Source organism: Indicator indicator, chromosome 6, assembly GCF_027791375.1.
Source record: "Indicator indicator isolate 239-I01 chromosome 6, UM_Iind_1.1, whole genome shotgun sequence".
Lineage (NCBI taxonomy): Eukaryota > Metazoa > Chordata > Aves > Piciformes > Indicatoridae > Indicator > Indicator indicator.
Window position 1 is genome coordinate 11,120,210 of NC_072015.1, and position 24,143 is coordinate 11,144,352.

The 24,143-nt window shown below is 40.3% G+C and overlaps 1 protein-coding gene across 1 annotated transcript in view; it reads left to right on the forward strand.

Moving 5' to 3' along the window:
• Positions 1 to 384: 384 nt before the first annotated feature.
• The window catches only part of RNF144B (ring finger protein 144B), a 30,392-nt gene continuing 6,633 nt past the window's right edge, over positions 385 to 24,143 (forward strand). The window contains exons 1-3 of the mRNA XM_054381814.1: positions 385 to 549; positions 14,750 to 14,854; positions 22,815 to 22,875. Of these exons, the coding sequence (XP_054237789.1) occupies positions 385 to 549; positions 14,750 to 14,854; positions 22,815 to 22,875 (331 nt within the window). The remainder of the gene's footprint in view (positions 550 to 14,749; positions 14,855 to 22,814; positions 22,876 to 24,143) is intronic.

A 24,143-nucleotide genomic window follows, 5' to 3' on the forward strand; every position in this document is an offset into this window, starting at 1 on the left:
CTTTGGTGGGGGTTCTGACCACTGTAGTGTTGTGTATGACAGGTAATGTCTCATCTGTGTGAGTTTTGATTTGTTGTGGGGTTTTTTTTGATGTGATGACAAGTGGCCTGAGGTGCTTTGTGCCAGCAAGGTGAATGTTCTCTAAGAACCCAGACTAGTTCAGGCCTCTTTAGGACCTGGGCTCTCAGACACCTACTTCATAAATTTTGAATGGCCATAAGTATGAGACTGGCATCAAGATGTCAAAGTAGTACATTTAAATGTGCAAGTGTTTTATAGACCTGATCTGGAAATTCTCAGGTCAATGAGAAGTGACTATATGGTTTGTGGGATGTTTCAGCTGTTGATTTCTCTTTTCAGGCTGGGTGGACCATTGATGAATGAATGGACTCTGCTGGGAAAGCTTGTCTTCACACCATGACAACTGATGAGTCAGAATCTGAAGAATTAGCTCTGAAGCCACTGCTCACTTGCAAGCTATGTCTCTGTGAATATTCCCTGGATAAGATGACCACTCTTCAGAAATGCAGCTGCGTCTTTTGTACATCGGTAAGATCTAGCAGCACCTTCACGCTACAGGAGCACGGTGGTGGGAGATAAACAGAACTGTGGGATAGGGTTGCTTGTCTCATACAGGAGGCTTGCCGTATCCATGCTGACAGGGGATTCTTTCCTGAAGAGCATTTGGTGTTAGTCTCTTGCCATATTTAAAAGAGTTCTCTGTCATTCTGCTTTTGATAATTAGTAACTAACAGACATCCCTATAGGAAATAATAATAAATTCCAATAGTAAATGGGGAAAAAAATGCGTTTTAAAACATTCAGAGAACATACACAGTATATACACCTTTCGGTGTTAATCTTTTTCTGAAGCAAAATCTTAAAACATCATAGCATAACTGTGAGGTTTTCATCGGTGTTAGAATTTTCTGAGTACTCAGAGACCTTGTAAGTCTTTTATGTAATTTTTAAGGGCAATCAGGAAACCTAAAGAAAAATGAACCTTGCCCCATTGCACCTTTGCATCTACAATCTGTGCTGCAGAGATGTTGCCCAGATCTTGCGTTGCCTGTAGTTGTCAGTGAGGACTTTCTGTCCTACAAATTCAGGTCAAATAAAGCTAGTGGAAGTGATAAAGATGGAGGTGGAGTGAGCTGATAAAAGCCCTACAGATACCAATACACTTCTGGTCTCTTTGGATCTAGTGTTTCTTGTGACAGTGACTTTGATGTACCTGACCAATGGATTTCGGAAACAGGTCCTAAGCTGACGGAGGGATGTTGGTTTTTTAACTCCAGAAAAAATGTATTTGCTTTTATTTTTTAACAACAAATTGTGGGTAAGCATCAAGCCAGTATGTTTAAATTTTGTCTTTGGTTGTTTGGAGTCGTGTAATAAATCTGATAATTGCAAAGCCAGCTTGAGTGAAAGTATCTTCGCTGAACTCTGAATTTAAGGTACCTTAAATGGGGATAAGAATCTAGTTTCCAGAAACTAGAATAAAACAGAGTAATATGTATCTTCAACCTTAACTTTTCAACCAAAACATTTCCATATTTTAGTTCACAACAAAAGTTTTAAGAAAACATACCTAGGAAGGTAAGGCTTTAAATTAAAATAAAAAAAAAAGAAAAGAGGTTGATTCCTTTACAGCAGTCCCTCTCCCAAGATTCATTGTCACCAATTTACTGTCATTTAATGGCACATCAACCTCAGTATTATCTGGGCAGAGTAATTCTTTAGCCCCAGGGAGGAGAGGACTGCTGAAGACTGTGCCAGGTAGAGGTGGGCTCTCCATTCTTCCAGGGCAATGGCCAAAGGGAGAGGTTGGTGAAGGCTGTGGATGTTGCTGTCCCCACCTATCCCCTCTTGGTTCTGCAGCTGCCACCACAAACATACAGCCCTTTCCTGGCAGGTAGCAGGAATAGCGTCTGCTCTGAGCTTGACTCCCCAGTGCCATGGCAGGGAAGTGGAGAATACAATCGCAGCTGTTTGGCATCTGTGTAAACTTCACTGACTTTGTTTACACTAAGAGCCAGCCATTTATGAGTGAGTGCTGATGCAACTGGGAGAAGCCTTTAGACATGCTCTATTTATTTCAGTGGGCATAACATGTCTCAATTGTGCTTATGCTCCATGTCTACCCTTTGTCTGGCTGTTGTTGCCTGCATCTGAACAGACATCCCAGTGGACATGTCTGGACTGATGCAACAGAGACTTGTACATCTTGCATCCTACAATAAGGAGGACTCTGGAAACTTTTAACCTGCCTATAAGGCTTTCAGTCTTAAATTCAGGGAAGTTTCTGGAAGGCATGTCTGGGTTGCATGTTTGGGCAGCCTCTGAAGAGCAGTGTCTGCGCCTTACCCCATCAGAGTGCTTAGGTGCCAGAGCTTGCATGGAGGATTGCTTGGGCCACAGTTGGTGTGCAGTGCTGTAAGTTTCCTCCCACTGAATCCAGGGCTTCTAGATACCATCATATCACCCTTGAGACAGATAATGGGTTAAGAATGTCAGCTGTGGGCTGTGGGATTTGGCCCTTGTCAGTTTCTCAACTAGCAATGCTTTCAGCTTGTATGGTTTATTCCTATTTTCTATGACTAAAGAAAATTATGTAGATCTAATAGTAGTGTTAAATTTGAAATAGAAAGGGCTTGACATGGACGCAATAGGTTCTGCTCTACTAAGTTTTGTTAATTTTTTGTCTATTACAGGTGAGGGGTTTTTTTTTCTTTTTTTTTTTTTCTAACTACAGTGGTGATTCTGTATCTGTGATGGTTTTTGCACTACAGCATTTTTGGCTGTGGAAATAATTGTGGATTGCTACTATTAGGCATCTGCAAGGACAAGCTCATACCTCCTTTTTGCTTGTAGCCTGTAAACCCAAGGAATTTCAATGAATTAGAACTGTGTACAGCTATTTTTTTTAGCTTAGAAACTTGTTGTAAACATTATACCTCATAAAAGATGTCTTCTAGCTGAAGTAAGTAAACAGTGTTTAAGAAGGTGTATGTTTGCGTTTTAGTGGAATGTTGCTACAAGACAGAGTTTTTCAAATAGCTATAAACATTTCTACTCTCTCTATTCAGAGAAGAAAAAGCAGATGGCATGGAAAACACACTTGCCATCTTAGTAGCCCAGTCAGGTCTAAAGAGACATTAGCCCTGTATTTTTCAACATTTGTTGCACTTGGCACAAGACTGCTGACATGTGAGATAAAGCACACATTTATACATCCCAAGAATTTCGAAACGGCTATACACTATCTGATGGCTTGATTTCATTGTGTTTGGACTATATCAGCTTCAAATGAAAGACTGATCTCCAAAGAGGGTTGAACAGAGATGTGAGGTGTAGTTTATCTGCAAAAGTTTTAGAGGACTGCATTTTGTATTACCCAGCTCATTTCGTATACCTATACCAAATAAAGCCTTTGTGGAGTGCCATGCTGTGGTGCATACTCATATATGAAAGAAAGCCAACCAGATCCTGGGCTGCATCAAGAGAAGTGTGGCCAGCAGGTCAAGGGAGGTGATTCTCACCCTCTACTCAGCTCTGGTGAGACCCCACCCTGGGGTACTGTGTCCAGTTCTGGAGCCCCTCTTACAGAGGGATCTGAAGGTGTTGGAACATGTCCAGAGAAGGGCTGTGAGGATGATCAGAGGGCTGGAGCACCTCTCCTATGAGGACAGACTGAAAGAGTTGGGGCTGTTCAGTCTGGAGAAGAGAAGGCTCTAAGGTGACCTTATTGTGGCCTTCCAGTATCTGAAGGGGGCCTACAAGAAAGCTGGGGAGGGACTTTTTAGGCTATCAGGTAGTGACAGGACTAGGGGGAATGGAATAAAGCTGGAAGTGGGGAGATTCAGGCTGGACGTGAGGAAGAAGTTCTTCCCCATGAGAGTGGTGAGAGCCTGGAATGGGTTGTCCAGGGAGGTGGATGGGGCTCCATCCCTGGAGGTGTTTAAGGCCAGGCTGGATGAGGCTCTGGCCAGCCTGATCTAGTGTGAGGTGTCCCTGCCCATGGCAGGGGGGTTGGATCTAGATGATCCTTGTGGTCCCTTCAACCCTGACTGATTCTATGATCATATATATATGCACTATATTCAGTAAGATATATATTGCTTGAGCTGCACAGTTTTGTGCTTCTTGCCCCATTCTTAGAATCATAGATTTGTTTAGGCTGGAAAAGACCCTTGAGGTCATCAAGTCCAACCATTCCCCTAAAGGGGAAAGGAATCTCATCTGTTCCTGATGCTGCTTATCTTGGTTTTTATCTTTCCCATCATCCTTTTTGTATATTTGGTGGGATATCCTTCCAATCTGCAGTGCCTTGTGCCTTGCAAATTTTTCTTGCTTGGAAGGGCTCATGTGCGACTAACTACACAGATTTTTGCTCCTGCAGTGGTCACATCGCTCACATATGTGTATAAAATAGCTTCACACTGTGTGTGGCTACATCGTCACAGCATTACAAAATACCGTATTTTAGTGCACTTCTATCTAGGTCCAAAGCAAACTAACATTAATTACATCCTGACTGAAACATATACATTATATTGTATTCTGAATGTTATTAATTTATTATATTTTGAATATTACTTAGAATTTGTTTCTATTGAATTTTGCTATGTGTACATTGGAATAGGTTGACCAGGGAGGTGGTAGAGTCACTGTCCATGGAGGTGTTCAAAAAACATGTAAACATGGCACTTCAGGACACTATTTAATGGTCATGGTGGTGTTAGGTCAATGCAACCATTGATCTGGATGATCTTTGAGATCCTTTCCAACTGAAACAATTCTATCATGCTATGTTTGTGTCCTTTGCTGTTCTCCTTCCTGCCAGGAAGGGTCCTATGGAAGGGTAGTCCTATGGAAGAGTCCTATGGAAGGGTAGTACCAGAAATGGACAGGCTGAGCTCCCTGATGTGCTTTTGGATGGGGCACTGGGCATTCCCAGGCTTTGGCACTCATTAGGCTGGCTGGAAAGTATACATCTTGGAGACTCATGCCTTTTAAAAACCTGGCTGAAACTGGGAAAATAGCAAGGAGAGATGATAAGTGGCATGATCACAGGGACCTTGCTGCTTCTTGCTAGAAACACCCTGCTAACTGGCACGGCATAAATTACCCTTGGGAAGCAGTAGTGAGGAGTGCAGAACTAGCAGTAGTAGTGGAAATACTAAGTGCCCTGTGAAACACTTGTTATGAATCTGTGGCCTGCAAGCAGTCATGGAGGTGAGGTTTTACCAGGTCTGGTAAGCCAATGGGTAACATTTGTGTTCACCACTGCCCTAGTGGCAGTGACGACAGAGGGAACCAGTGTAGTTACGGGAAAACATTTTTTTTTGCATCAGTAAAATATCTGTTGTCTGCTTCTTCCCTGCATGCCAATTCTGATTGTTTTTTTCTTTCCTCTTTTCCCCCCTCATAAGCATTTCAGAGTCCTAGTAAGAGGCAGGTGAGCAATAAATGTCATTGCTGCTCTTTACATCAAGCAGCAGCTTATATCCATCTTGTGTGTTATTCACTGGAGCAGATGCTGCCTAAGACAACGTGTACCAAACTTCCATGTGTGTGCCTTTGTGTTGTCAGCACAGGTTTATGACATGACTCACCCTTCTTTCTTCCAAGCAAATTCTTTGTTGGGTCTTGTACTTCTGAGAAGTGTGTGAGGTAACTGAGTTACAAAACATGCAAAACAAATATCACAGTGATCCACCTGTTTTTTATTTTGATGCACACAACAAGGTGTAATTGAGATTAAGCTTCATGCAGCCTTAAAAGGAGAAGTCAGTGTGCAATGTTGAATAGAAGCCCAGGTAGCTTCTGTGCCGTCTTGACTGTTCTTACAAGTAGAAAGTGAACTAAAGGTGTTTGGGAGAAGAAAATTCTCCATTGTAGCTATGTAACAGCAAGGCCAGAGCTAGGCATGGATGAAAAGGCTCTTTTGCTGCTGTTGACAGCCTGGACCCTGGGCAGCTGCCTGCCTGGAGAGTCAGGCCCTTGGGAGACCTCAGCCCATGAGAGAGGGGTTTGTACACTGCTGCCAGCTGCTTTTGCTAGAGGGGAAGGGGAGAGCTTTCTAGAAATAGTAGTTTTTCTCTTGTACTTCACTATCAGGACACTTGGTAAGGCTCTGCTGCTTCCTCTAATCTTTTTAAGAGCAGCTGTATGTTGTTCAACCTCCTTTGGGTGGCTAAATACTGACATTTTATCCTTAGTGCAGTGAAGGGTGGGGTTGCTTGTGCAAGGGGAGCACTGGAGAAATGGAGACAAACTGATGTGAAGGATTAGCATCATCAGGAAAAAGCATGGGCAGAAAAGCCTGAGATCAGGGACCGAGGAGATCTAAGACATAGAGGCAAATGACAACAGAGCATGGGATCCCTTCAAAATGGAGCAAATGTATGCAATGTTCACTGCAGTAAAAGACTACTTAGTAAAACTTAGGAGACAGGGAATATTTTGATTTACCTTTGTCTAGCCAACACTGAATTTTATTAGCTCTCCTCTTTCTTTGTGATAATTTTCAAGAAGGAATTTGGTCCTTTATTCTCCCTCTTCTTTCTGCTGTCTTAGCAGACACCTGCATGCGCTCATGGCTGCATGAGAACACTACCTTCTCCTCTACCTAAATAGACCTTGTGCTGCAATGCTTCATTTAATTTATATACAGCTCACCTCAGGTTGTTTTCCACTTCCACCCACAGGTAGCAAGCTGCCCAAGTTTTGACATTTTGCATTCTTTTTTCCCAGCTTGACTTTTGCAATATTTTAGCTTTGGTTTACATTTATAAAGAAGAAAATTCCCACCCCTGCTGATATTGGCACTGAACGCATAGCACTTTTATAGTAATTTGGATGGTTTAAGAATTCCTTGCACATGTTTCTGTGCAGTCACACCAAAGGCAGTGTTACTGAGGGTGCCAAAAGGGCACAATTGCCTTCTGATGGATGCTACTATTCAGGAAGAGTAGCTACATATTTCTTAAGTCCATAGAGATGACCATCTGGGTGGTAGCCAAGGGAAGAGAGATGAGGAAGAGAGAACTAACATATTTAATGACAGCACTGTGTGACTGAAGTTGGTGTTATTTCCTTTTAACAAATGTGAAGTAAGTTGTCAATGCCTCAGAGTGCCACAGTAACTGAGCCAGCCTGTGACATAAACCTCATGGTCATGTCTGTTTTGTAGCTATGTAAGGCCAGATTTGGCCTGACTCAGATTTGTTTGCAAGAGAAATGGTATTTGCAGTTGGTTTGGTTTTGGGAAGGGTGAGTTTTTCTGGTTCTGTGCTCTTGTCCTTTTCTGCTTGGTGGTACCACTTCATGGCAATGACTACTAGAAATCTATCCTGACTTTTATCAAAGGCTGCCAGGATGTGGGAGGCTGTGTATAAATTGGTTTTAGACTCTGTACCTGAGCAGGATCTGGCACTGTTAGTGGTATATCTTTTGAGAAAAAGATGATGACTATATTTCTCAGATATACTTGATCCCCTAAAAAAGAGGCTTGTGGAGCAGCAGGAGGCCACTGTATTCTGGAGCACTATTGCATTTGCTTGGAGTTTTCACTTGGTCCTAACAAAATAAAATGCTTTTCAGTGATGTTACTCTTCCCCTTCTACTGAGCCACAAGATGACCATGTCATTTGAGGCTAAAGGGGCATTTTTTCCTTTTCAAACATCTTTCTTGACAGGACATGTACGTGGTCTGATCTTCTGTCCTTTTGAAAACAACTTCATTTACCACTGCATCTGGTCCTTAGCAGTTATAGATTAAGCAGTACAGATACTTGTTTCATTGGATTTTTGTTTTTCACTTTAAACTATGCCTATCAGAAGCTTATCTCTAACAAATTAATAAATCACTATTTCTGTGGTGTACTTTTAACAATAATCTTTCAGTTGGAAAAGCTTCATATTTTTTCCCAAGTGCAGTGCAAATGCCTCCAACCTAATTGCAAATAGACTTGATTCATCTAGTTTTAAGACCTGTTGAGAAACACTTGTGAGATTCCAAGAATTTGATTACCACACATTGAAAGCTACTGGCCCATTTTAGTGACTGTCATGACAATGATGAATGTGTTAGTAAATGTTACATAGATACATCCTAAGCACTATGAATGCTGTTTTACGGGGGGTGTGTATGTTTGTGTGACTACACAATTAACTAAATGTTGAGTGAATCAGGTAGTTAAATTCAGAGTTCTGACATGAACTGTCTCACTGAAGATTCACTGAAGAACAGATAACATTACTAAATGCTAAGAAATAAATAAAAGTTATGTTTTACTGAATAGAAAGTACATAAACACTGCTGAGAATGGAAAACAAATCCCTAAATGCCTATCTGTTGATCTGTTCTGAATCATAAGACACTGTGGAATGCAAACTGAGAAGTTATGTTTTCTCTCCATATACAGTCTTTAACTCCCCCACAAGTTTTGAGTTTGTAAAAAGACTAAGGCTAAAAAACCCCTAAGACCACACCAATACAGTACAGATTTAAAAGAAAGATTTAATAGTTTAGGTACTGGAACAGGTTGCCTAGGGAAGTTGTGGGGGCTTCAACCCTGGAAGTGTTCAAGGCTAGGCTGGATGGGGCCTCAAGCAACCTGGTCTTTTGTAGGAGGTGTGCCTGCCCATAGCAGGTGGGTTAGAACTAGATGTTCATTAAGATCCCTTCCAACCTAAACCATTCTATGATTCTTTGAAGTCAGTCTTGCATGTTTTAAGGTGGAAACCTGAGCTTTTCTTAATTTTTCTGACACTGAAATTGTCGACAAGTTATACATTAATAAGAAAGACTTTTTTGTTTTGGCACAATGACTTCAATAATTTCTTGCATTTTCTTATTTAATGTAGATCATGCCCTAATACTGGTTAAGAGATACTGTAGATCCCTTTTTTTGCCCTTTTTCTGCAATTTAATTCCAGACAAATACCCTTACTTACCCTGTATCGACTGCTGCACAGTGCCTGGCAGCAATAGCTGTAATATTTGAGAGGAAAACAGGCCAGAGCTTTCCATTTCTTTCTTCTTCTTTTCCATCCCTCCATGTAGATAGTAGAACTACCTGTTCAATTTTGTCACATCATGTGGTTTGGATTTAGGGAGCTGAAGAGCTGAGCTGCATGCAGATGGGAGACCAGCAAGGTAATGGAATATGTCAAGGTACTTGAAAAAGCAGTATGTAGGAATGATTGAGGCCCATATTTTGTCTCTGATACAGAGATTACCTGGAAATGGCTTCTAATAGAAGCATAAGATTTCACAGGGAGAGGGATATAGTGCCTTTGTCACATCATTAGCTGGAACATAGTCCTGAAATTATACTTTGAACTCATTAAAGTGCAGAACTGTTACCGACCCTTTCCAGATTAAATATACTGCTAAACAGATTTTCCTTTCTTTTTCCTTCCTTTTTTTTCTCCTTTTTTTTAATCAGTACATTAAGAATCCGTTCTGTACAAACAACAAAGAGCAGCTTGTAGAAGTGTTGAAATGATGAATCTGTGAATAACCTAAACAAAATTCCTGAGGCCTGCAGTCGACCTTAGAAAACACTTTCAAAGATTAGAGGAAGTGTTTATTACTGAAGAAGGATTTTTTTATGTTATTAGTTTATGCATTCCTGGATTAGACTTTTCAATGCTTTTTTAAAGATTCTTCCCTCATGTTTCAACATAGGCTTTCAACAAAGCCTTAGCTTCAGGAGTGGAATGTGTACTTGAGGTACATGTAAATATTTCCCTGAATCATAATCTTTCTCGCAAGACCTGCAAGATAAAAAGGAAATGCATGTATATTGCATGATAATTTTATCCAAGTACTTTGCAGGCCATAACTTACGAGATATTCATGAGCAGCATTTTGTGAAGTAGGTAAATGGATATTGTCCTTATTCCTTATTTTATTAAATAGAGAAATGTAATGAACTAAAAGACAAATGAGGTGTAAGAGGAAAAATAATTCTGGCTCCAAAATGCTCAGACAGCAAATTATTTGAAGAAGGTGTCATAACACATCATGAAGCTCAGGGAGAGAAAAAGTACTTGTCCAGCAGGAGTGGAACGTGCTTGGCAAAGTTAGATCAGTACCAAAACCTTCCAGAGAGCGTAGCAAGTTTTACTGGTGGAATTACATTATCATGTTTGAATAGATCCCTCTTACTTGATTGCATCAGGATTTTGTTATGTATCCCAGAACACAGATATGTATCACAGAATGGTAGGGTTGGAAAGGACCTTTGGAGATGATGTAGTCTAACCTTCTCTGCTAAAGCAAGTTTGCCTAGAAGGTGAGCAACATGGTACAGTTCTTCAGGAGTGAAAATCTGAGTAAACTGAATGTAACCAATCAGGGTACACAGGATTTAAGTTAAAATTCCTTGTATTGGTGTCTGCCATTTATTTGAGAGGTGGCGATAATGGAGCCAAACTTCCAATTTAATCTCTAATCAGCTGGATTCAAACCTGTTCAATAAGGCATCAGTAATTTTTAGTCTGTTACCTCCACAAGATGGGGACAACCTTCAGCAAAGCCTTTTGTGTCATGACAAGGGGTGATGATTTTAAACTAAAGGAGGTTTAGATCAGATGGAAGCAACAATTTTTTTTTACAAGGAAGGTGGCACAGGTTACCCAGAGAACTGATAGATACCCCATCCCTGGAAACATTCAAGATTAGGTTAGATGAGGCTCTGAGCAACCTGATCTGGTTAAAGATGTTCCTTCTCACTGTAGAGGAGTTGGACTAGGTGACCTTTAAAGGCCATCTAGTAACCCAAACCGTTGTATGATTCTATGATTTTTAATCATTCTGCCTTGACTATGTGATGCATTCATGGAAATCTCTGTGCTGGTAAGAAAGTCACTGCTGATGACTTGCTCTGGCTATGGAGAGTAAGACAATCATATGACTGTCATAATTCACAGCTCTTGTGGTGCAGCCACTCCAGCCACTACTCTCCATGCTTGAAAGTCACCTCATTAAGGGAAATTGGTGGGGAAGTGTAGCTCAAGGCTGTTGAGATATGATTATTTCTTGGATGTCAAGATTAAGATCCTCTCAGGGAATTCTTAATACCACAGAGGGCTGAGTATCCTGATCTTACCTTCACTTTGTAGAGCAATTAAGTGGCATATGTAGTTTGTGCAGTTTTCCTAACAGAGGTACTGCTGATTTTTGTAGAAAAAAATGCACAAAGTCTTACCCTTTTCTGTCAGTACAATGTGTTCTCCACCGTGTGGGAGGACATACTGCTGAGAAGGTCATGATTCATTATATAGACATTGAGTCCTCTGTTCATCACATTCTCAGATTGTGCATCTTTTCAGGTGTTTTTATTTGCCATTTTGCAATTAATTAGCTAAATTAGTAGCTGAGCTGTAAATAATAAAACCTCCCTAAAAACAGCCTTACTGTTAAAGTGAAGGCATGTTTTAAAATTTAGTGATTTTCCACTGTCTCTTCTTTGCTTCTGACTTGTAAAAGAAGGAAGAAGAATTTCACATCTTCGTTCCTGCACACACTTAGGAAAAAAGCTTAATCCTTCAGTGGTAAATGTTAAGCACTTCCTTTGAGTTTCACGGTATCTTTAAGTCCTCCATCAGCTTCTTTAATTGCACACACAGCATCTTCTCCAAGCACAAAAAAGTTTTCTGTGAAACATTTGAAGATCCATGGCTCTATGCAGACCTAATATACTCTCCAAGTAACCCTCTGAAAGCACAGTACCTTCTAAAAATATGACAGAAGGCTCTGGTTGCTCACCTATCCTCACCTACAATCAAGCACTGAGCTAGAAGAGGAGGAGAATCCAGACGCATTAGCAGTCCTCAGAAACTTCTGCGCTTCTGGCTTGATACCTCTAATGATTTAGGTACTGCGTATTGAAACTGACTGCAAAATCCATACTGTGGATCGAAGCTCCTTAAAAGCTTCCTGCCTGTCCTTGCACAGAAGGGCTCTGAGATTTCTGTCCTGGAAGTCTAAATTAAGAACAAGCCTCTGGGCTGCTGCTAGGCCTGCAGTAACTTCTCAGGCTTTGTCCTCCCTCTGTAACTGGCTGACCTGAGCTGCCCCTAGAATACAAATCCACTGTACCATGCTGTCAAAACAAATTACTAAATATCAGGCAGCACCACAGAGGAGATAGAAGCCAGGATCTTAGCTGATGTAAAAGGTTGCTCTTCCATGCTTGTGGAGGAATTAAGGCAAACTAAATGCCTTGGCTGGACGGAAGCATTCCCTCCTTCTCCAAATGCTGTCCTGAGACTTGATCCAAAAAGTGATCAGGTCTCTCATGAGGAGATGGAGGCCCTGCTGGAGCATCACCCACATAGCAAAGAAGTGCACCCAACACACTGCAACATGTGCAGGCTTTGTGGAAGGGACTCAGAGAACCGAATTTTCTGTTTGCATCATTTAGTGGAGTTTAGATACAGGCACAAACAAGGCAGGAAATTTGTAGAGGGAGGGAGCACTGGATACCATATTTCTCTTGTCATTTTGGTCTGAAGCATGTGAGCAATGACAGGTACTTAATGGATGTGGGGCTGCAGGAGTAAGTCACAGTCTCTGTCCACATCAGTAATGACCCTGGGAGCCACTCTGGGCTCTGGGGACATGTTTTTCTATGGAGTTTCCCTGTGTCACCTCCTGCCGCTGCCCGGACTGAGGTGGCAGCAGATGTGGGCAGGGCTCCACCAGCTCCAGTGTCTCTAGGGTACAGGCTTCCAGGCACCATCATGGTTATGTACCTACTGCTGCTTAAAGCCCTGTGGAGGAGCTGTGCGTGCTAGTGGAGTCAATGAATCTGCTGGTCAAACTGACTTTTTATAAGCACCGGGCCTAGATGCCTTTGGGCAAGCTGGGCAAAGAGGTAGCACAGGGCACTGAGACTGCTGTTTGAATAATAAAAGAATAGCTCCTGGTTAGACATGGGCCGATATTCCCTAGGGTGTTAATAGTGCTTTCAGTTACTGACATGATGTCATTTTTGCTCTTTACCTGTGAGTATCTCCCTCACCTCCCACACACTACTTCACCACCAATTCCTTACAGCCTGCTCTGCTGTATTCTTCTACAGGTGTGTACTGGATCTGAATCCATTACTGCTTAATCAGCTAGATATTTAAAGTTTTCCATTTAGTTTATACCTCTACATTCTTCTAAATTAATGCACTTCAAGTATTTGCAAATAAAAAATAAGGTAATTTAAAATGCTGCTATGCTGATTGATTTGTTTATCAAATTAACCAAAACATGTGAATGTGGATGTTTCAGTAAATGGAAACTTGATTTCCATTTGTAAAAGTCCTAATTATCCTGACATTTAAGAGGGTATCAGTTTTCCAATAAAAATACAATGGATACATTTCTTTAAGCAGACCACAATGTGCAAGGCCTTCTCAGAACAGTTCAAACTAATGCAGACTTGAATGTCAAATATCTGGAAGTACTGGAAAAATAGTTTGTGAAGAGTCCTGGAGTTTTACCAGAGATGATAATATGAAAGGCTGTGACCTCCCCACTGAGTTTTGAAACTCGGTTCCTGTTGCTAAAGTTGAAAGAAAGGCAAAGGTCTCCAAGACCTTATGCTTTGACATAGTTCTTGAAAACTGATGGGGCAATAAGGGAAGAACCCAGCAGTACTAAGAGTGAGAGGCTTATCAGGTGGGCATGAAACACAAATCTGTAGGGAAAAAAGCTGCGTTAATACTACTTCTTTTAAAATATGTTATAATTTGCAATAAACTATGCAAACTTCTACCAAAATGTGCTAGAAATCCATGTTTTGTTATTTTGTTAACAGTAGTTTGCAATTTGCTATATGCTTTGTCATTATTTTGAGACTTCAGCCTCACCTTCCTAGCTGTGCAATTTGGAAATACAATTCAAGCACTGTTCTTCTGTCCGTTATGCCAGTTTTATGCCATGATGCCAAGACCCTGTGCTATGTCTTAATAAGACAAACTTGAATATATTTGAAACTGGCATGCCAAATAAAATATGGAGAGAACAGAGGTCTTTTTTCCCCCTTTCCTCAGAGAGGGAGGCATGCCATTTTTGTGTAATGAGCAGTTTGAAATATTCATGAGGCAGCCTCCATGCTGGGAATGGACTTTTGACTCCTGCTCAATAGACTTTGTGGTTTACAAATCATGGTAAACCACAGAATTTACCTGATCTATGTGAAGGCTAGGGCGTGTGAACCAATAGCTGCACGTCTTCTAGGACAGATTGTAACCTCCTAACCAGGTTATAAACAACCCCCTTTCCCTTTTATGCAGCTAAGAACAGTAGTCTCATGTAAATGAGGTCTTCTATAATGGAGACTGCTGGCTGAGAGTCTGAACACAGGAGGAAAGACAAAAGAATAAAGCCTGTTTAATTAGGATGAAAGATGCTCTCCCCCCTCCTTAAATCCTCCAATCCTAGTTTAGCAGAGCGTAGGGCTTGTTAGCTCTGAAAGGTCTGACTTGTTGACTTGAGTAAACGCAATGCTTGGCAGATGAAGTCATGCATAATTAATTGTTCTTTGGTGCATTCTTTCCAATGTAATGACTTGTAGCGTTTACGCTTGTAATAATTGATGTTTTCTGTGTGCTGGAGCTTCAGGACAGCCAATTAAGGCAGTGGAGGTGGTAGCTGTGCAGCATCTCTGCAGCATCACCTGTGTATTACTGACATGCCCACATATAACTTTTTTTTCTTTTCTTTACTTGTTTCTAGTGCCTAAAGCAGTATATGCAGCTGGCAATTCAAGAAGGCTGTGGTTCTCCTATCACATGTCCAGACACAGTATGCTTGAACCGTGGGACCCTACAGGAAGCAGAGGTATCAACACAATTTTATTTCTCTTTTTTAAAACATACTTCCCCCTGCCCCAACTTCTTTATCTACAAGATGAACATGATCATACACCTTCCCCCCCTTTTTATTACCTTTAATGAGCTTTTGTCAAGAGCCTGACTGACAAGAGTAACTAGAAACAAGCAGATGTTTTTCAAGAGTTTTGCTCCTTTTTCACTCTCTTTGTACCCTTAAGGAAAGGCTTACTTGGCATCCAGACAACCTCTGAATTACCCTTGCAGGTGACTTAACCAGAATACCCTGTATTCCAGAATTGCTGAACCTCAATTAACACTGTCAGTTAAGTCAGATTTGATTTGGCTGCCTTTCTTAACTCAAGATCAAGAACACAGACCTATGGTTCTTGAGGCCAGAATTCCTTCATGTATGTTCATATTGGGCTACAACAACCAGCTTGCAGTCCAATATAAACATGCAAGACGTTGTGTAGTTATATGAGTGGTATCAGCACAACACTGGGTGGAAGTAGGTCTTAAGAGATAAGTGTCTTCATCCCAGGGCAGATATGGGAGTGGCTGAGAGCTCAGAAGCTAAATGAGGTTTAGGCAGAGCTGTTTGCTCATCTGGCATGTGCACCATCTCCCAGACTAACTGGAAAGTTCACTTTTAAAGTCGGAGGCAGAGAAGCTGAAAGGAAAAAGTGCTTCTCAGACCTTCTTGCACTACTAGGGATGAAGGGAACAAGGGGGCTATACATGGTCCCTACCTGACTGCCTGATTGTCTCCCAGAAATGCTCAAGAAGCCTTCTGCCTGACTTAGGGCTGTGTAGAGTTTTTGAAGAGAGCTTAGTGCCAAGCGCATGTTGTGGGGAAGAGCTGCTGGCAGCGTGGCTGAAACTTTCATATGTGCCAGCTGTGCTGTGCATCTAGGAGGCCAAAGAAAACTGTGGGCAAATCCGATATTGCCCTGTGGCTATTCTTGCTTGCTTTGTGAACCAGGTTGGCCCCTGCTGCGCCTGAGAACACAAGAAGGAGAAAAACACACAAAACAAAACAGGAAAAAGGGTGGCTAAGGGATTTTAGCTGGTTTTCTGCATTCTCTCTGCATTTGTTTGCAGGGACAAAATCAAGGAGAATCAGATCTCTATCCCTGAACTAATGAAAAGTAGTTTATCTTCTGGATTTTCTTAAGCCCTCTGTATATGACATGACTGTGATAGAAATACATAATCCTATTCAACTGCCATCAGTGGCAATGCAGTTCCCAATACCAAAAATGCCTTTTTCTCCAGAAAAATTCAGGATCTCCCCCATACACTGTGCTTGGCTGAATCAGGGCCTTGAAGTTGCAGCTGTTGCAGAGTGCAGGCATATTGTGGAGTGTTTCTTTGGATGAATACAGCTATTACTGAAAGCAGACAGCTGTTTCCCTTCCTCCTTTCTTCTGCATAGATATAGAGAGGGCATAGCAATGTCCCTCTCACCCATTGCACCAAGTTGGTGGCAGCTAACCTTTATTGAAAATGTGTTATTCAAAGAAAATTAACAAATGGTAGGAAGAATTCAGCTGTGTTAAACTAAGGTTATGATGCTGTAGGAATCATAAAGATATATTTCCCCCTTAGTAAAGCAGAAGGACACTCTAGGGCATGTATTAATGGGCCATTAGCTTAATCCTTAGGGGGTTTTTGGGCTGAAGGCAAAATGACTAAACAGCTCAAATGTGCATTAGTGTCCCGTGGATGAATGAATGTTCTGACACTCCCTTTTGGTGATGCACTTGAAACATAGGCCTTGTGCTTGAAAAGCAAGCCAGCCTTCAACCTGGTCAAAATGAACTGATTATGTATTGTACCAAGCACCTATTTCTTTAAAGATGAAACCAACCCAGTAACAATAGAAAGTATGGATTGTCTTTGTTAATAATCTGTAAGATTAGTATGTAAACTACAGATTATGTATGAACACTATTCTATTTTCATCTCTATAAAAGCTATTCCATGTGAAAATGCAGCTTTTAAAAGCTATAATTTAAAAATCAGAACCTTATTCAGATGGTAGACAATGTACTTAAAGATGACTATTGTTTGGCATGAACGTACTATTTGAAATTACAGTTTATTTAATACATACCCTGAACCCCTCCCCACGTAATAGTACAAGCCTTCTTACCTCTGAAGGGTCTGGATGTTTGGTCTCTGGCTTCTGCAATGAAAAGGTTCTTCATCAGGACAGTGCCATGAGGACTAACGTGTTGCCTGTTCTGCGGGCAGAAAAGAAAATTAGTCTTTTTTTAATTCCCTAAAAATGCATTTTTGATGATATGTCCATTTGAGACTCTGCTGTGACTGATGTTTACCCAGGTATTGTTACAGTTTGGAAAGAAAATAGTAGTTGAAATTGTCTTTGTTGTGGACATGACATTAAGTTGGTTCCTATACTTTGAGCTAAATTGTGTCTAATTATCTTAGCTAACATGGTTATTTTGTTTGCTGTTTAAATGCCTTTTGCTGTAGCCTGCACAAGGGAGATAAGATGAATTTAGGCATAATTTGAAGCGAAGAAAGGCCTTTTCATTGACTTCAGTGCATTTTGCATCAGGCATTTTGCATCAAGGAAACTCAACAATTAGTAACAAAGCTTATAAGCAATTTATAATACATTATAGCTTTGAAAGTTCCTCTGCTTCCCTCCTTCAAGCTTCAATGCTTTCCAGTGACCTGTCTGTCTTCATTGTGAGTTAACTCTGTTTTATCTTCTCAGTAAAATTCTTCAGTTTATCTAGTTTGGTACTAAATCATGAAAGCCTTTTCACAGCTCCTGTCTTGATTCTGACACATGCTTCTTGTGTTGCTTTTGGGGAGTGGAGGGGGGGGTAAAAACTCTGGTTAATGTTTTAACCAGGGAATAGAATTTCTTCTTGCATATCTCATGAAGAAATGAGCAAGTGTGAATAGGAAGAATGTGTCTCTCTAGAACAACTGAGTATTTCATCAGTGTTTGAGGAGTAAACTAGAAAATTGCACTTTTCAGTACTTTGAAGGTATGATTTCTGAAACCACTCTGTTGTTTATTGTCATTGTTTTGTGGGGATTTTTTTGTGGCTTTTTGTTTGTTTGTTTAACAGAGTCTAGTTGAAACTGGTACATTTCCCAGCAGTTTTCTCTTTTTGCAAATAATGCATTCACACAGAAGGAATTGTTTTACTGGAGTGCTTGAAATCAAGTGCAAACCTAGGTCATATCGTGAGCTGTTACATCAAGATAGCAGCTGCTTCTAGCATAGCTTGTTTTAAGTAAAAATGAGTGATGTTGGTTGTGAGAAGGCAATGGTGTAGGCTGTAGAGTCTGTTTCAAATAGCTGGTTACACCCAAAAAAAGGAAATTTAAAAGCAATCTCCGTAAACAAGATGTTTGTCCTTTAAGCTCTAATAGTACAATAAACAAAGTTTCGGATTCCTTCCTGGAAGCAGAAGATAGAAGGAACAGCTTATGTTAATGCAGTTTTCTTTGCCCATGCAGACTTCTTCTGTCTAGAATAGTCCTGTCTCTCTTAGGAGTTTGCTCCATGGGTTTAATTGGACCAGTTAATATCTCCAGTTAAAATAAGGGGTAATTTATCATGGTCTGAAATGGTTTTACTTGGTGCAAATCCAATCACCAGTGTAAGTTGTGAGTTAGGGTAAGCCTTAACTGCATACAGGAATTTCTAATGCAGTAGTCACTTGGATAATGTCTAGAGGATTGTGCTTTGCTATTTCTGATTCCTGTATCATTTTGAAGATTGTAACATTGATGCCAATGATCCATGTGAATATAATATGATCTGGAGTAAAATCATGCAGCAGGCAGTAAAGGAGATACTGATTTGGGTTCTCCTTTTGCCTGTTAAGTTTCATAGGGAGAATTACCCCTTTGCAGTGCCAATTCTGCTTCTTGTCTCTCCATCTGTGTGAATCCATGATCTACATCAGTGCTACCCTGACAGAGGGTTGTCCGCTATAAAGAGATGCTGAAATGGGACAGTGACCCAGATCTTAGAATTCTTAATTGCATTTTATTCCATACATATCTGAACAAAAATCCCTTTGGGAGTCAGATTAAAATACCCATTTTATTGTTAATTTGAAAATTGATTTACATTTTGCTAGGGGTGATTGAGATTGTAAAATGAGGAAGAAGGTAAGAAAATGTTTCAGGCTGACCTAACTTTTTCAGGGTCAGAATTGAGATTTTTGTTCTTCTTACGCTCTTGCTTTTAAATAAATGCAAGGGGAGCAAATGAGGGAGTCTTGATTTTGTTTTTATTTGTCACTAAAAAAGAGAAGAGCTCCTTAATGGAGAAAATGAATAATTTAATATTTCATGATGACTCTAGTGAGCATGGTAGCTGATGAAAAACGTGTGCATGTAATTTCTGACAATAAAGAGACTGAACTCCCATGCCCCTTTCAAAAGCAAACCACAGCCCAAGTTAAAACTATTTTGCACTCCTTGCAAAACTAAACTGTACCTCTGTGAGTAGGACTTTTGCACAGCACTGGCCATTGCTGCTGCCAGTGCAGGATCTTCCCATACTGTGTATCTGCTGAAGTGAGAAAGGGAAAAGCACTCATCCTGGTGACCTTCCCTCCCTCGGCATTACTAAGGTTTGATTCATATGGGTGTGGAAGGAAGTAAGATGTATTCAATTTTCTTGATTGCCTCCTTGTATTTCCCTTGAGAGCGTGAGAATAGGTGGAGTAGTGATGTTTCCCTTTTCACTGTGATATGCAGTGTTTAAAAACAGAGGAGTTGTTCTTTATTGGCTCCTGGTTGCAGCACTGCCCAGGTTGCAGGGAACAGCCTGCCCCTGTGCAAATCGAAGCCAAATATTTCAAACCCTTTAATTTTTCTTCCTTTGCTCTTTTGTTTCGTGTAGTAACAGCACCCCTGCTTATCATTCTGTGTTAGGCAACCTTTTTGGACACTTGGCAAGGGTTTGGCAGGAGCCTTTTGTGGTAGGGAGTCTTCACAATTTTTTTTTTCATGGATATTTTTATTTCAGGTGAAAGCTGCTGTTCTTGGTGAGAACTCTTACATGTTCTTGTGCTCTGCAAGAGGCATATTTTAACTTCAGACATTGCTTACACAGTATAGCAAATGAGAAAACTTACCTAACTCCCAACAGTCTGATAAGTCTCAAATCAACATCAGTTCAGGAGAGGAGACTCCTTACCTCTCATTTTCTTCATAGATTTTTTTTGCAACCTTAATCCAGTATTAAAAAACCACAAACAAACCCAAAAACTTGTGCTATAGCATTTCATGCTTCATTGTGTAATTTCAATGCCTAGAATAAAAAACTGCTTTCTGATGTGCTCCTGATCATTCTCTTTTGGTCCTTTGCCATCTGCCAGGTTGCTGGTTTGCTTCCTTCCCAGATCTCCACACCAGGGGTGCATGTTTGGTGGTGTAGGAGAGGAGGTGTTTGGGATGGACTCCCATGTGGGGCTGAAGAAGTTGTGTGAGGACGAACATTTGGAGTCTGATGCCAAGTAGAAAGAGATAAACACCTAATCCCCTTACCATGCTTACGGTTGTCCTCAATTAAACATAAATGAGATTAAAAGTTCACTGAGGAAAGGATTTGCAGGTGTTTTGGGAGGACCTGATAGGTTCCCCCCCTTTTTTTTTAGTTGAGTTTGTACATACAGCTTTAATGTGGCACTGAATTCAGGCAACAGCAGATTGTACATTCCTTCCTTCTTGCCTAAAGATACTAAATCTGTGAGAGGATTCTGCTCAGCACCTCTCAAATTGAACTCCATCAGAGTTCTGTCAGGAGCTGGTCTTTCAAAGCCTGGGGGATTTGGTGGCACAGGTGACTGATTGCGTGTGTTCCATGCCCAGAATGGCATGCAGGGATGGGGGAGCTAAGGATATATAGGAAGAAGAGTGGGGTTGTGTGAAACCAGTGGGGAAGACCTGCTTGGTAAGATAAAGTCTTCAATAGAAGAAAGGGAAGCTTTCGGCATCGACTCTATTGCAATAAAACTCCTAACACTGCTCCCACTGTAATTAAAAGGGGAGATTTTTAATACGTGGGAAATTCTGGCCTCAATAGAACTGCCTTTGAAAAACTGTTTGTTAAAAGCAAAAGCAGGGACATAAAGACCCCAGACAGCTAAACAATTCACTCAAGTGGCTCTTATGGCATTGAGACTTGCTGTTTCAATTCATTCATAATGGAGGAAAATTTGAGGCAGTTGCCAATGCTCACCCAGCTAGACAAAAGCAGATGACTCTGTTTTCCAAATCCTATTTAGATCTGAAGCTGCTTTGTGAGCAATACTGAAATAATGTGCCTTGTGGGTTTTATATATCTTTGTTGGTTGGTTTAATTCTTTGCTGAAGCTACTGAACTTCACTCTTTTTTTCTTAAGTTATTATTTGTTTTTTCAAGAGTATTTCAGCTGACTTCTGATGAATAGTGAAGAGTTTCCCAGGAAGCTGTATCTTACAGTCACATTTGCACAGTGTTGTTTAGTCATGCAAATACTTTCATATTTCAAATAGTTTACACCCTGATTTCAGAAACGGAGGGCAGTACTTTTATCCAGGGCTGCCTTACTTGACTAAGAATATGTTTTGTAAAGATTTGTTCGTGTTTCCATTTTGATATTAAATTCTTTGATTTCTTCAGCTATGTCTTTTAAGCATCTTTGAACACTTTAAATCTTGACATCACTTGGATTATTTTTTGCATGACATTGATTTGTCAAATAAGTGATCCAGACATGTGCTTCTAAATGCAATTTTAATTTCAATTTATTTGAGACGTTCATAAAGTGATTTTATATTTTATAGTATACAAATGTATATATTAGTTTCTTTATCTCTGAAGGCAAATGTATTCACTGTATCATATTAAATATATATTGAATTTTCTGACTTTGTATTTCTTCTCACAAGTGTTGTGTTACACAGCCCAGACGGAGAGCAAAGGCCAGTGTCTACTTCACTGAGGATAAAATTTTGCCTTTTAAAGTAATCTGAGTGACTGTGGTGGGATACTGAATGGGCAGGTTGAGAGCCCTTCACTTTAAAGCTGTCAGTTCTACACTGTCTCATAGCGCTTCAAATGGTCAGGTCTTGTATTACTATTAGTCTAGGTTTATTTTCAGTAAATGAGAAAGAAGTTTTCTCTGCTGATACAGAACAGACCAAAAAAAGAGAATAATCTCAGATTCTGAGTCCAACAAATGTGTTTCCTGAAGTGTTTGTGAAGGTTTTTTTTGAACCCCTCCTTACTCTGTAGGCAGGTTTGCTTATTGGTTTTAAATAGGATACTTGGTTTTCTTACATGACTGTTAATTCGAGATTATAGCATTTAGGCTTTCAGGTTGCTAGTTTAATTATGGTAGTAAATAAAACGTATCAGCAAAGCACGTTTGTCTTTGCCAACTAAGTTTGTTAACTTCAGTCCAGTTCCCAGGGGGCTGATGTGTTTCTACAGCAAATTCCACCAGCAATGACATTAACTGTCTCAGCCCCAAACCCATAAACTGAATAAAAAATAGAAAGCAGACTAGCTTTTAAGTTCTTGAGAGCTACTACTATTAAGACTGGGAGACACGAATGAAGAATTGTTCATCTGAGCTATATTCCTATGCATGAACAACATACTGCATTCAGCAAGTCTAACAGGCTATGACCCTTGGTTGCATTAAACCAACATGAAATAAAACTGAGAAGTCTGAAGTAAATACAGAATCCACAGAGAAGGCTTTCCTGTGCATGGTAAAAGAGACATGGGCTAAACTACTGGGCTGAAATAATAGAGGTCTACAAACTACTTTTATCTTTTGGAGAAGGAAGTCAAGGTACAGAGGAGCATGATGGTGAAAGAAAGTAAGAAAAGTGAGAAAAGATTAATTTTGCTTATTAATTTTTGTCAAGTCTGTGTTTCTAATGCTTTTTAGTGTGCTTGTTTCTCATTTCAGATTGCCTGTTTAGTTCCTCTTGACCAGTTCCAGTTATACAAGAGGCTGAAGTTTGAACGAGGTATGAACCTTTTGGTTTCTATTACCTTCCTTTTTACACTGTCAGTAGTGGCAACAGTATTTCATATTGGAAAAAGAAAGCCTACTGGGTGAGTTAAGGAAGAGACAGTAAAGATGTCTTTCTTTTGAAATAGTTTCAGAACAATCACTAGGTCTCACTGTGCTCCACAGACAAATGTAAAACTGTTTCAGTGAAGCAGAATCAACAGTGGCATCTCACTGAAATACCATGCTTTTACTCAAGCTTGTAGGCAACATTCTCAGATTGTGGGCCTAAGGCTCCATTGCTCTTCCTGCAGCATGCTCATCCTGGTTCCCTGAGGTGGTGGCTGTACTGGTAGAACTAGAGATGGTTCTGGAGGCTGGTGTAGGGTACACCTGTAAAGACTGGATTTGTGGGTTTGCTTTGCATACATACTTAGGTACAGATGGTTTGGAAACGTATATGAAAAGACAGATGACTGTAAAAGGCACAGTAACGCACTTGAGAAAATGTTCAGATAGAAGACTATATGGATTTTTACAGAATCTCATCTGACTTGAGTCATGGTGAATGACCACAAAATAAAAAAACTGCAAAATGAGTAGACTCAAGGATGCCCCAGAATTTGTGGGCAGATACAAATTATAGCTATAATTTGCAAGCACTCAGGCTGAAAAAGAAAAAATAATCCCTGCTTGGATTTTTTATTTCTCTGTCCTATTTTAGCTTCTTCTTGTTTATTCTTAACTCCATAGGAAGTTCTTCAAGTTCAGAAGTCAAGCAGTGGCTTGTCTACAGCTTAGACAGTGGAAATTGGAGTTTGTTAAATCACCGTATTAAGGGGTGAAGAAAGAGAGACATTCTTGCAATACATTAATCTGTTTCATGTAAAACCTTATTTTACCAGAAGACTGTAAAACTAGTAATTTCCTGGTAACTCCTCCTTTATAACAAACCAAAGCTGAACTCATGATCTTTTGTCCAACTTCTGTTACATCTTTTTTTTTTTTTACTGCCTCCTACACACACAGAAGCCTGAAACTTGTCTGTTTTTTAAATCCTCTTTTTCTTTCTTGCCTAAATGTTAGAAATCCTCCTTCAGCTCCACTGTGTTTCTTCATTAGGTTTCTAAGATCTGTCCTCCTTTATGATGAGTAAAACTGGCATCCAAGTGGCAGGCTTAAACATAGCCTTTTTGTCTTGCCTATTGGCCCCAGCAATAAATGCAGTTTACTGATGCCTGGGAACAATGATTCCTTCTAAGTAAAGCTCTGGCCTGGACAGCA